At 44.0% G+C, this 12,126-nt stretch overlaps 1 protein-coding gene across 4 annotated transcripts in view; it reads left to right on the forward strand.

Moving 5' to 3' along the window:
* The window catches only part of paics (phosphoribosylaminoimidazole carboxylase, phosphoribosylaminoimidazole succinocarboxamide synthetase), a 36,407-nt gene extending 32,364 nt beyond the window's left edge, over positions 1-4,043 (forward strand). For all 4 annotated transcript variants that reach the window (XM_070446196.1, XM_023999335.2, XM_023999336.2 and 1 more), the window contains 8 exons: positions 76-273; positions 927-1,105; positions 1,319-1,498; positions 1,650-1,763; positions 1,918-2,001; positions 2,790-2,970; positions 3,234-3,392; positions 3,491-4,043. In XM_070446196.1, the coding sequence (XP_070302297.1) occupies positions 76-273; positions 927-1,105; positions 1,319-1,498; positions 1,650-1,763; positions 1,918-2,001; positions 2,790-2,970; positions 3,234-3,392; positions 3,491-3,657 (1,262 nt within the window). In that variant the 3' untranslated portion in view covers positions 3,658-4,043. The remainder of the gene's footprint in view (positions 1-75; positions 274-926; positions 1,106-1,318; positions 1,499-1,649; positions 1,764-1,917; positions 2,002-2,789; positions 2,971-3,233; positions 3,393-3,490) is intronic.
* Positions 4,044-12,126: the final 8,083 nt, after the last annotated feature.

Consider the following 12,126-nt stretch of genomic DNA (forward strand, 5'->3'; position numbering starts at 1 on the left):
ACGCGTTTATCGTAAATATCGATTAACCAATGTTGGGGGTTACTCACTGTTTGTCTTTGTTTAATGGTTTTGAAGAGCTGAAACTGGGACAGAAACTAAATGAGGGAAAGACCAAGCAGATCTTCGAGCTCGCAGATGAGCCAGGCCATGTTTTGGTCCAGTCAAAGGACCAAATCACAGCAGGGAATGCGGCGAGGAAGGACCAGATGGAGGGCAAGGCCGCGATAGCAAACAGAACCACGAGCTGTGTTTTCAAGTTGCTGCAGGAGGCGGGTGAGTCGTCAGGCTACACTGTTATCAATTATGCAAGTTAGTAAATGCTAATGACATGTAAATGTAAGGATTAGTTTGGCAATGTATGCGTGTGTGGGTGCGTGTGATACTTTGTTTAGATGTGCCTTCCACCACACCTCCTCTCATCCTTTCAAGTGTCGAGAACATCAGATTGTTTTGTAATCAATTCGAAAGCTTCTTGGATCTGTGAGAAATATACATTGTCCTGGGACATTAAAGTGTGCCAACATTCATGAATGGATTCGTCTGCAGGCTAGAATGCAAACAAACAGCTATTATCAGGGATTGTTCTGTCTGTAACTGAGCACAGTGGCCAGCTGTCCTGAGTATCCAGGTCATGTTACATTCCTGTGTTTGACATTGAAATCACAGTAGTCTGTTAATAAACACTACTTGATCAGAAATAACTCCATGTTGCATTAATTTTTAAATAAATGTTGTAAGCCTAACTGTGGAAATGAATTCCTTGCAACTCAGAATGTGTCCCACCCTAGCCCTCTTTCCTCCCCTTCATCTAAGACAATGGCATATCTGACTGGCTGTTAATTGGCATCCTTCGTGGCCTTAGTAGTAGTACATCTGATTTAATCATCAATGGCTGAGTAAGACCTTGTGATGTCCCTATCCCTCAGGCATTAAGACAGCTTTTGTGAGGCAGCAGTCGGAGAAGGCGTTCGTGGCGGCCCACTGTGAGATGATTCCAATCGAGTGGGTCTGTCGGAGGGTGGCCACCGGATCCTTTCTCAAGAGGAACCCAGGGGTCAAGGAGGGCTACAGGTTCTCCCCCCTGAAAATGGAAATGTTCTTCAAGGTGTGTGTATATTTCTCTGTCCAATCATGCCCGGTAGAAACATATCCTCTCCCATAATCCAATCTTCCGGTTTGATTTGCACACATTCATTGTCCGCTCAGGGGACAACATTGAGAGTTAGGTACATCAACTCATCCTCCTTCATACAAATATTGCTGTGTTTTACCATTTACATCAATGTCTTATCTTGGTCACCATTTGTGTTTGTCCCAGGATGATGCCAACAATGACCCTCAATGGTCAGAGGAGCAGCTGCTGGAAACTAAGTTATCTCTGGCTGGGCTCACCATTGGCCGCTGTGAGGTGGACATCATGAACCGCAGCACTGTGGCCATCTTTGAGGTCCTGGAGAGGGCTTGGGCCACCCAGAACTGCACCCTTGTAGACATGAAGGTATGCAGCTCAGCGCCACCCTCTGCTGGTCATGGGAGGTAGCACAGTGCTACTAGCTAGATGTGGAAGTCATGTTGGGGCATTTTGAATTTAATGTCTTCCCTTAAAATGTCATTGTTTTAGAATATATATTTTTTTTTTTTTTTGACAGATTGAGTTTGGTGTGAATGTGAGCACTAAAGAGATTGTGCTTGCTGACGTGATTGACAATGACTCCTGGAGGCTGTGGCCAGCGGGAGATCGGAGTCAGCAGAAAGACAAACAGGTGAGGTGATCTCCTGCATAGCTCTGTCCAATTTTCCCATCCTGCCATCCCTTTATGGAAAAATCCTAATGTTGCCATTATTTAACTACCTCATATTTTGAGTTACACCACATTAGCTGTAGGTTAAACCTGTGTGCTCTCCTCTTCTCTGCAGGTGTACCGGGACCTGAAGGAGGTGACTCCTGAAGCCATGCAGATGGTGAAGAGGAACTTTGAGTGGGTCTCTGAAAGCGTGAAGGTAGGCAAGCCTTGTGTATCCCACTACTCCTGTGCCCTTTTGCCCTCGAGCCTAAAAGAGCCTGAGCTGACCAGCTGTTATCAGGAGGACAAGCATGAATCAACATACCATACTGATAGAGAATCAGGTAGTTTAACATTAACTGGTGGCCTCCCGGGTGGCGCAGTGGTCTGCTAGCTGTGCCACCAGAGATTCTGGGTTCGAGCCCAGGCTCTGACGGGGAGGTCCATGGGGCGACGCACCATTGGCCCAGCGTCGTCCGGGTTAGGGAGGGTTTGGKCGGCAGGGATATCCTTGTCTCATCGCGCACTAGCGACTCCTGTGGCGGGCCGGGCGCAGTGCACGCTTACCAGGTCACCAGGTGTACGGTGTTTCCTCCGACACATTGGTGCGGCTGGCTTCCGGGTTGGATGTGCGTTGTCAAGAAGCAGAAGGTTGGGTTGTTTTTCYGGGGACGCATGGCTCTCGGCCTTCACCTCTCCAGAGTCCGTACGGGACTTGCAGCGATGAGACAAGACTGTAACTACTACCAATTGGATACCACAAAATTGGGGAGAAAAAAGGGGTAAAAAAAAAAAGTTTAACATTAACTGGTTGATTGTGTTCCAATCCAGTGTGATCACTTAGACATTATCAGGTTTTCAGGTGAACCTTTTGTGACCTAAACAACTTCTGTCAAATTAACCAAGTTTGTTTCAATCTGCAGACCCGGTACAAGTACAGCCCATAGTGGAATAGGTTAGTCCAGGCATTCAGTAGAGGCTAACAGGCAGTGTGTTTTTGTCTAGCGGCTGCTGGAGCCCCAGGCCAGTGGCAGAGTGGTGGTTCTAATGGGCTCCATCTCTGACACGGCCCACTGTGAGAAGATCAGGAAGGCCTGTGGCTCCTACGGAATCCCCTGTGACCTCAGAGTCACCTCAGCACACAAAGGACCAGATGAAACTCTCCGCATCAAAGCTGAATATGAAGGTGGGCTGAGCTAAGCCTTTTAGCCCTAAGCTTACTGGCAACCCCTCTACGTAGATTGTTCATGCATTGTAAAATCCATTGCTTGCTTATTATGTTTATTGAGAGTGGAAGATTCTGATATATACATTTTTTCTGAAAGTGTTTTAAATAATGGCTTGGTATGTGGAGTAACTATGTAGTATACTGGCTAACATTATAACAAAGTCTATCTAATATAAAACATTATATTAGGATGGATGAGCTAATGTGCAGTATTTTCCCAGGTGACGGAGTACCAACTGTGTTTGTGGCTGTGGCGGGCAGAAGCAACGGCCTTGGTCCAGTGATGTCAGGAAACACCGTCTACCCAGTCATCAACTGCCCTCCTATCACCCCCAACTGGGGGGCACAGGACATCTGGTCATCCCTTCGCATGCCAAGCGGTGAGTACATCCCTGCATGCAGTCTTTCTTGCTGTGTTTATTCAGTAATGTGTGGTATCTGTGTGTTTACCTTAGCCCTGTGAGCTCCTCTCCCGCAGGTCTTGGCTGCTCCACCGTCCTCTCCCCAGAAGCTGCGGCCCAGTTTGCTGCTCAGATCTTCGGGCTCAGTGACCACCTGGTGTGGTCCAAACTGCGAGCCTCCATGCTCAACACCTGGGTGTCTCTGAAGCAGGCTGACAAGAAGCTGCAGGCCTGCAGCCTGTGAGGAGCCCCTGTACCATTCCAGACCCTGCCAGGCCTCCAAGATGGGAACGATCATGGGTCCCTGCCTGGCCGTGTGTCATGTCTAATGAAATGTTTACCATGATAGTTTACTAACTGTAAAATCAGCACTACAACACATTCCTCTAATCATTCCCTTAAGAAGGCAGTTAACCCACTGTTCCTAGGCCGTCATTGAAAATAAGAATTTGTTCTTAACTGACTTGCCTAGTTAAATAAAGGTAATAAAGAGATTAATATAAACTGTGGTGTCTGTTTTAAGACTTTTTCTACATGTACAATAATATATTATTTTGAAAATGTGGTAATATGTAGCAACATTACATCCTGTTGGACATAATACAATGTTGATAAAGTATTAAAACCATAGATGGATGGGGTTTTCTTTTTTACACTGAATATCAATTGGATGAGCAACATTCACACAATCTAAGCCTTTATTAATGAAACSGTAATGTTTCCTCAAATATATAATTAGCCAGAATTAAGTGGTGACTATCGTGGGCGTTCATAAAAAATGCAAGCTAATCTTAGCCCAAATTACACAGGCACAAATGTTAAATTGATTGGGGGAAAATTATGCCTTGGGCAAATCTTTGGCTAGAGTTCCAGAATAGATTTTTCTTTGAACCTGGAGGCAGGTGCCAGAGTGCGAGTAATGTCAGTGAGGGATCTCTTATCGCTCTTCATTCCAGGAGGTTTCTAGTCATTAAACAAAGCCTTCAGATCCCTCATCATTCGGAATGGTTCTCATAGCCGTCACCACAAACCCGACAGTACACGTACCTCCCCAGTTTGAGGGAATGCTATAGTAAGCCATTTTTCCACACAACCAATAGGTTCCATTCGGAGCTCCTCTGAAAGGGATAATATCATTATAGACTGAAGTACCATAGGTGTTGGCATTGTTAACAGTTAACTTACAGGTATTGGATCCATTGTAATACATTATACAATTACATTCTAGTTCACCCAAATGATTACCTCCTCTAATACACCAAGGGGTTGTCATCACTCCTGCTACTGAATTAGGTGGGAGTTAAGTATTATCTGGCCTAGCCAACAACGGAGGGACTGTGTGGTTGTGTAATGCAGAGAACGTCATAGGGTCAGGGTTACGTGGCATCTCCACTAAGAATGGGAACTCCCACAAGCGGTAAACCTGCTCCTACCTTAACTGGCCCCTGGCCTCTTTTTGTCCAGATGTAAGATTAGCAACCATTTCTGCTCTAGATAAGAACAAATTGTCTTCATTGTTGTGGACCTAGCAGGGCTCTCTTTCGATGATGACCATCTGCTTCTGGGTCACTGCTCCTGACCAGCGTTGGTCCCTTTCGCTAAGGACTCCTTCTATGATGACTATCTCCTTCTGTGCCACAACTACGGGCCGGTGTTGGCCCCCTTGGCTCAGGACTTTTCAACCTCTGTCAGGTCTCCAACAAGCGGACAACCTACTGTTCTTATTAGCACTCCTGTGCTAATGCAGAGGAGGGCTACGATGCACCACTGGAACTGACGAGGGCCCATCATCTTCTGGATCAGGAACTCGTCTGCAGTGTGACACGTGAATCCAGGAATCTCTCTCAGCAACCATCACCACAGTGAGGGTGGTCAGAAGAGCTTGGTACATGCCTCTCCAACGGGGGTCCTTCCAACTCTTTCTCCTGAAGTCTGTCACCACCACGAAATCACCTGGGTTCAAACAGTGTTCAGCTTCACCGGCTAGATCTGGCTAAGAAGCCTTCTGGGGAAAAAGGTGTATTTGTCATCCGTATGGGACAGCCAAACATTGGTTTGCCCTTTCTACCGCACCCCCTGATCGGGGATGATAGGCAAAATGGTTTCTCAAATCAATCTGCAAAGCCTCTGACAGGGATTGAACAATCACATTCACAAAATGTCAACCATTGTCAGAAGATATTTTTGATGGCAGACCCCACCTGGGTATGATCTCTCTCACGTGTGCTTTTGCCACAGCAGCCGCTGTAGCTCTCCTGCAATGGAAAGCTTCAATCCATTAAGAAAACATGTCAATAATCACCAACRGATACTTATTCCCCTCACAAGGGGTCAATTCAGTGAAGTCCATCATTAAGTGCTCAAAATGTCCTTGTCGACTTAAGTTTTCAGMTTTTTTGTCTTATTTCTTGTTTGTTTCACCAAAAATATTTTGCATCATCAAAGTGGTAGGCATGTTGTGTAAATCAAATGATACAAACCCCCKAAAAATCTATTTTAATTCCAGGTTGTAAGGCAACAAAATAGGAAAAATGCCAAGGGGGGTGAATACTTTCGCAAGCCACTGTATATGTTAACAGAGCTTATCTTTAGCCAAAATACAAGATCTAGTCAAACCAAATAATTCTGCTGCCTGAGCTGACAAATGCGATGATAGCCTTGCACTCTCCACCGTCTCCGAACTAGTCACAACAGAATAGCCAACTAAAGGATCTCCTTTATCATTACGCTGAGCAGACCCATCTACAAAAAACTAAAAATCCTGATTTTTCTAATGGGGTGTCTCTCAAGTCCAACCTAGTCCTACAGTCAATTTCAATAGCTAAGAATCATGGTCTTCAATGGCCTCTGTTATGGGGAGAAGATTTGCAGGGTTAAGAATTGTACATTGTTTCAGAGTAACATGGGACATGGTCAACAGAATGTATTGATAGTCTAGCAGTCTCGCAGGCGTCAAAGGAGCCATTCTTGCCAGTGTAATAATTACTTGCACAGCATGAGGCACATGGTTGGTTAGGGGAGACATAGCCACAATATCAGAACATGCCAAAACAGCCTCAGTAGCAGCCGCTACCGATCTCAAACAGGAAACCATTCCCCTGATCACACTATCCAAACGTTTAGATTAATAACCAACATGTCTATATCCCACACCATGATACTGTGTCAAAACTGCTGACATAAACCCACTCATCTCAGAAACAAATAAATGAAAATATTTCATATGGTCTGGCAGGTCAAGGCAAGGGGCAGACATCAGAGTTTGTTTACATTTTACCAATGCCATCTCAGCCTCATCCGTCCAGACCACAACTTCACTCACCTCCATCTTTCTCCCATAAATACAGTCCTGCAATGGTGGCAGCAGGTAGCCTAGTGGTTAGAGCATTGGGCCAATAACCAAAAGGTTGCTAGATTGAATCCCCAAGCTGACAAGTTAAAAATCGGTCATTCTGCCCCTGAACAAGGCAGTTAACCCACTGTTCCTAGGCTGTCTTTGTAAATAAAAATGTGTTCTTAACTGACTTGCCTAGTTAAATAAAAAACTATCTTTGCATAGTCTTTCAACCACAGACGACAGTAACCAGCCACACCCAACAAAGACATCATGTGCTGCTTAGTAACAGGTTTAGGCAAAACTTTAATTGTCTGTAATCTATCTTTGGAGAGGGCCCAACCCTCAGAAGTAATGTCGGAGCTCCGGCATAACTGCATTTTATTTGGAGAAACTTTATGACCATTTTCTGCTAAGAAAATCAACAATGCTCGAGTGTCCTTGTGAGAACTCTCCTCTGATTGTGAGCAAACCAACAAATCATTGATATAATGACCCAAAATGCTTCCACTAGGGGCAACAAAGATGGCCGGTGATTCAACATAACCCTGGGGCATCAACGTCTAAGTCAATTTTTTACCAAGAAATGTAAACGAGAACCACTCCATTGACTCTTCAGCCACAGGGATACTGAAAAAAGCATTTACCAAAACAATCACCAAAAACAATAACTACCTGGAGGCACCTGGGATAAAATAGTTACAGTGTTAGGCACCAGGGGTGCTCTAGGATGTACAGCATCGTTTATTAATCTAAGGTCTTGCACAACACAATAATCACCAGATGGTTTCCTAATAGGTAAAATTGGTGTGTTACAGGGTGAATTTCGGACAGGGAATCAAAGCACCTCTTTCAACCAATGCACTATGAATGGGAATAACACCCTTTTCAGCTTATTTGCTCAGAGGGTACTGAGTTTGTAAGGCCTGTGGGTGCTTTTTGGAATGACCACAACTGGCGCAGCTCCTTTAATGCGTCCAATGTCAGTCTTTAATTTAGCCCACAGTTCTTCAGGTATGTCTTTTAGCCAATCAATGTGTGAATTATCTTGTAATACCACAGGCATGGTTTCAATGGGAGTTGGTTCTTTTCTTGGTCATTTCATTGCAATAGCCCAGAATGGGGAATAGAAAGTTGCTGTTGAAGCTGACCACTTTCCTTCTCCTTCCCAAGCCACCCAATCAGTTGATTCCATCACTGTCTTCATCCAAACACCCACATCTTTCCATTGCTTTCCAGGAGCTTTTGATAAGCTACAATGGGGAACAGAGCCAGGGACTTCAGACAGACTCCGTCAATACCACTCCAGCTGCTGCGAAGTATACTCCTCTGTATATCCCATTCATGGATTTCCCAACTTTCTTTTTTGTTGTTTAACCATCTCTGTTGGTATTCAGGGTCTCTTTCGAATGAGGGAACGGCATCAGTACAATGTAGGTGTTCAGACACTTCCCAGTTAGCATGCAATCGGGAAGAGGGGGATTGCTCTCTCAGCTGTCTCTCAACATGTTGATCATTCAAGTGCCAAGCATAGTAACAGTTCATTAGGTACGGGAATATTCAATTTTCTCTCAATCCCAATGACAATCCTTCTTCAGTACATGCAACAGATTTAAATTAATTTTACACATCAAATTTACCGGGCAGGCAGATGAATATAGGATTTGGTGTCTCCATTTCCCCTCACCCCACTCCACATCTAGGGGAAAGGTCAAACATTCTTCAGAGGGAATTCCAGAAGCTCCAACTGTGCGCATTGTTTTCTTTGATGGAGGAACCAGGCAGGGTAGACATTTTCAACACTGAGACCGCGGCCCCAGTGTCCACCAAAAATATAATTTTATGGTTGTTAACTTAAATGGGTTGACAAGGTGGTCAATTTTAACATTTAACAGGTTTCTTCTGGTTCTTCGTCATTGTTTTCTTCATTAGTTTCTTCATCTGTTTCCACCTCATCCTAAGTTTGGTAGCCCCCTCGACCTCCTCCTCTTCCAAATGGGTTGTCAACCTGTACGCCAACAGGTGGGGTAGGCCAATTGTTTTGTTTTTCTCCTTCAGGACAGTTTGTTGAGAAATGCCCTAACTTCCCACAGTTGTAGCAGCTCCAGTCTCTCCCTATGTCAGCTCCAACAGGGGCCTCTCGGCCTCTACCTCTTCCTCTGCCTCTTCGGTTTCCACAGTTACCGCCATTTCATTGATGTTCTCTACCTCTTCCAGAGTAGTACATCAGCTGTGCCTTCTTCAGTGTCTTTCGGTCCTTAGTTTAATTTTCATTCGTCTTTCTTTTCTCTCAAGTTGACTTCTCACTGACTCCAGTTTATCAGTGCTCAGTGTCCCGTCAGTTGGGAAATCTCCATCTGTCCATTTTGTCCAATCTTCTATTTGGTTCAGTACCCACCTACCAAATGTATTAGCCATCTTTTTACAAAACCCCCTTGGTTCCCAGCTCGGATTGTCCATCCTGCTCTTCCTATTTCCATTACCCATATTTAAAGTGTTAAAAAAATACTTCTAAAAATGTTTCTCAAATTAACACTTACATTCACAACCACAGCTTTCACGCTGGAGCTAATCTCCTGTTCAGTAAATTAGTCAAGCACACAATACTCTCATACCTTGCTTTGTCAAATTCCTCTTATACACTATTTGTTCTTTCATTCATCAATTCCTCCGTTAGACTAGTGTTCTGTTCATACAGGGGTTTAGATATTTACACTAGTTGTTCTATTTAACAGCACATTTGGGAATAGTACTTTCTCCTTTCATATCTCCAATTACATAATAACGTTATACCATCAAACTCCACTGATGAGTCATGTTTTCCTCATGTCATCTAAAGTCATGTTACCCTCAGATACATGTTATCCTCGTTACTAATGAGATGTTATCTCGTTACTAATCAAGACATGTTATCCTCTGAGACATGTTATCCTCTACTTGGAGATCCAAAGGGCGTTGGTGGACAAAACCCTAGATAATGTTGCAGATCGAAAAACATATTTATAGCTCAATTTCTTATTATCTTGTTATCAAATTTCAATCAGTTTAATATTCAAATTCCAATCAATCTTATCCAAATGTCACTCTTATTATCCAAATTCCAATCTTAATAGTAATCATTTCAATCCTTTTATTATCCAAATTTCAATCAGCTTAATATGTAATATCTCACAATCACACAACGTTCACATCCACATTCACTTAGTATTATTCTCAAACACACTAGGTAATCTCCCTAATTTCCCCATGTGCATCTTCAACAATTCTCTTTACTTGCTATGCACCATATGTACACTGCTATACATATAAATAACAACCCATATTCAAAAATACCTTGTGTTGTTTGTAGTGGCTGCAGTCCACTGTGGCGTACAGCAGGTCAGCCACCAGGGGGAGACTCGTCGAGGCCTGGTGACAGACTGAGTCTACATCTCAAGGCGATGGCTCCCTCTGCTGGACATGCCAGGTCTCTACGGGCTCTCCTGCCTGGAATAATTGGGACTGATTGTGCTAGATGAGTAATCAAGTGGCTGATTGCTCACCAATTGGACGAGTCCCATAAAGCACATGGGGGAGGGGACTGGGGGAAGAGAGGTTACTCCTGTATAGTCGTGCTCAGTCACAGGGATAACGGAGGGAGCTCAGTTTGGCTCCCCCAGGATACAGCAAGACCCCGGAGCCCGGAAGATGGTATGATGGAGAAGGTCTCCTTGAGGAGACCTATTCTTTTTCTTTTGTTTGTTATTCAAATAAACACAGTTGAAACCGAGCTAATCCAACTCTGTCCGTGTCTGATCTCTGTAAACGTCTTGACCAAACCCCCTGGTCTGCCACACCACGTAGACATTTCTTATAAATGCCTACAGACAGCTGTCAGCGGGGCTTTTCATGGTACTGTTACGTCCTCGCTCTAGTCTTCTCATAAAACGAGTGAATAGCCTTCTCTCTATAAGACTATGGGTGCCTTTTTGTCCGTTACTTGCTTACATTATTTTTACAGATTCATTTAAATGGACTTACTGAAATTCAGAAGACATGTCCCTCAGAGGTTCGCGGATCAGGTATCTTCAGGTAAAGTCTGGTCTGGGCGGGTCCACGTCGTGTTTGGTCAGACAGGAAATTTCCTTTATGCCTTCCCACTAGGGCAATGGTTCCCAAACGTTTTATAGTCCCGTACACCTTCAAACATTCAACCTCCAGCTGCGTACCCCCTCTAGCACCAGGGTCAGRGCACTCTCAAATGTTGTTTTTTGCCATCATTGTAAGCCTGTCACACACACACTATACGATACATTTATTAAACATAAGAATGAGTGTGAGTTTTTGTCACAACCCGGCTCATGGAAAGTGACAAAGAGCTCTTATAGGACCAGGGCACAAATAATAATATAATAATAATCAATCATTTTGCACTTTATTTAGCCATCTTACATGTAAAACTTTATTTGTTCATCGAAAATTGTGAATAACTCACCACAGGTTAATGAGAACGGTGTGCTTGAAAGGATGCACATAAAAGGATGCACATATCCTGTCTGTTTGGCCCTGTCAATGGTTTATGTGTCGGGGGGCTAGGATCCGTCTGTTATGTCTGGAGTATTTCTCCTGTCTTATCCGGTGTCCTGAACATCTTGGCCATGTTCTGTTATAATCTCCACCCGGCACAGCCAGAAAAGGCCTGGCCACCCCTCATAGCCTGGTTCCTCTCTAGGTTTCTTCTTAGGTTCTGGCCTTTCTAGGGAGTTTTTCCTAGCCACCGTGCTTCGACACCTGCATTGCTTGTTGTTTGGGGTTTTAGGCTGGGTTTCTGTACAGCACTTTGTGACATCAGCGGATGTACGAAGGGCTTTATAAATACATTTTATTTATTGAAATAAATTTGAACTGTTGGGTTGTATTGGAGAGAGTCTCAGTCTTAAATCATTTTCCACACACAGTCTGTGCCTGTATTTAGTTTTCATGCAAGTGAGGGCCGAGAAACCACTCTCACATAGGTACATGGTTGCAAAGGGCATCTTAACACGATTTGCCAAGGCAGGATACTCTGAGCGCAGCCCAATCCAGAAATCTGGCAGTGGCTTCTGATTAAATTAAATTTCCACAGAACTGCTTGTTTCAATTTCAATGAGGCTCTCTTGTTCAGATATCGGTAAGTGGACTGGAGGCAGGGCATGAATGGGATAACAAATCCAGTTGTTTGTGTCATCCGTTTCGGGAAAGTACCTGCGTAATTGCGCACCCAACTCACTCAGGTGCTTCGCTATGTCACATTTGACATTGTCCATAAGCTTGAGTTCATTTGCACTCAAAAAATCATACAATGATGGAAAGACCTGTGTGTTGTCCTTGTTAATACAGACAGAGAAGAGCTCCAACTTC

The sequence above is a fragment of the Salvelinus sp. IW2-2015 genome, linkage group LG13 (assembly GCF_002910315.2).
Source record: "Salvelinus sp. IW2-2015 linkage group LG13, ASM291031v2, whole genome shotgun sequence".
NCBI lineage: Eukaryota > Metazoa > Chordata > Actinopteri > Salmoniformes > Salmonidae > Salvelinus > Salvelinus sp. IW2-2015.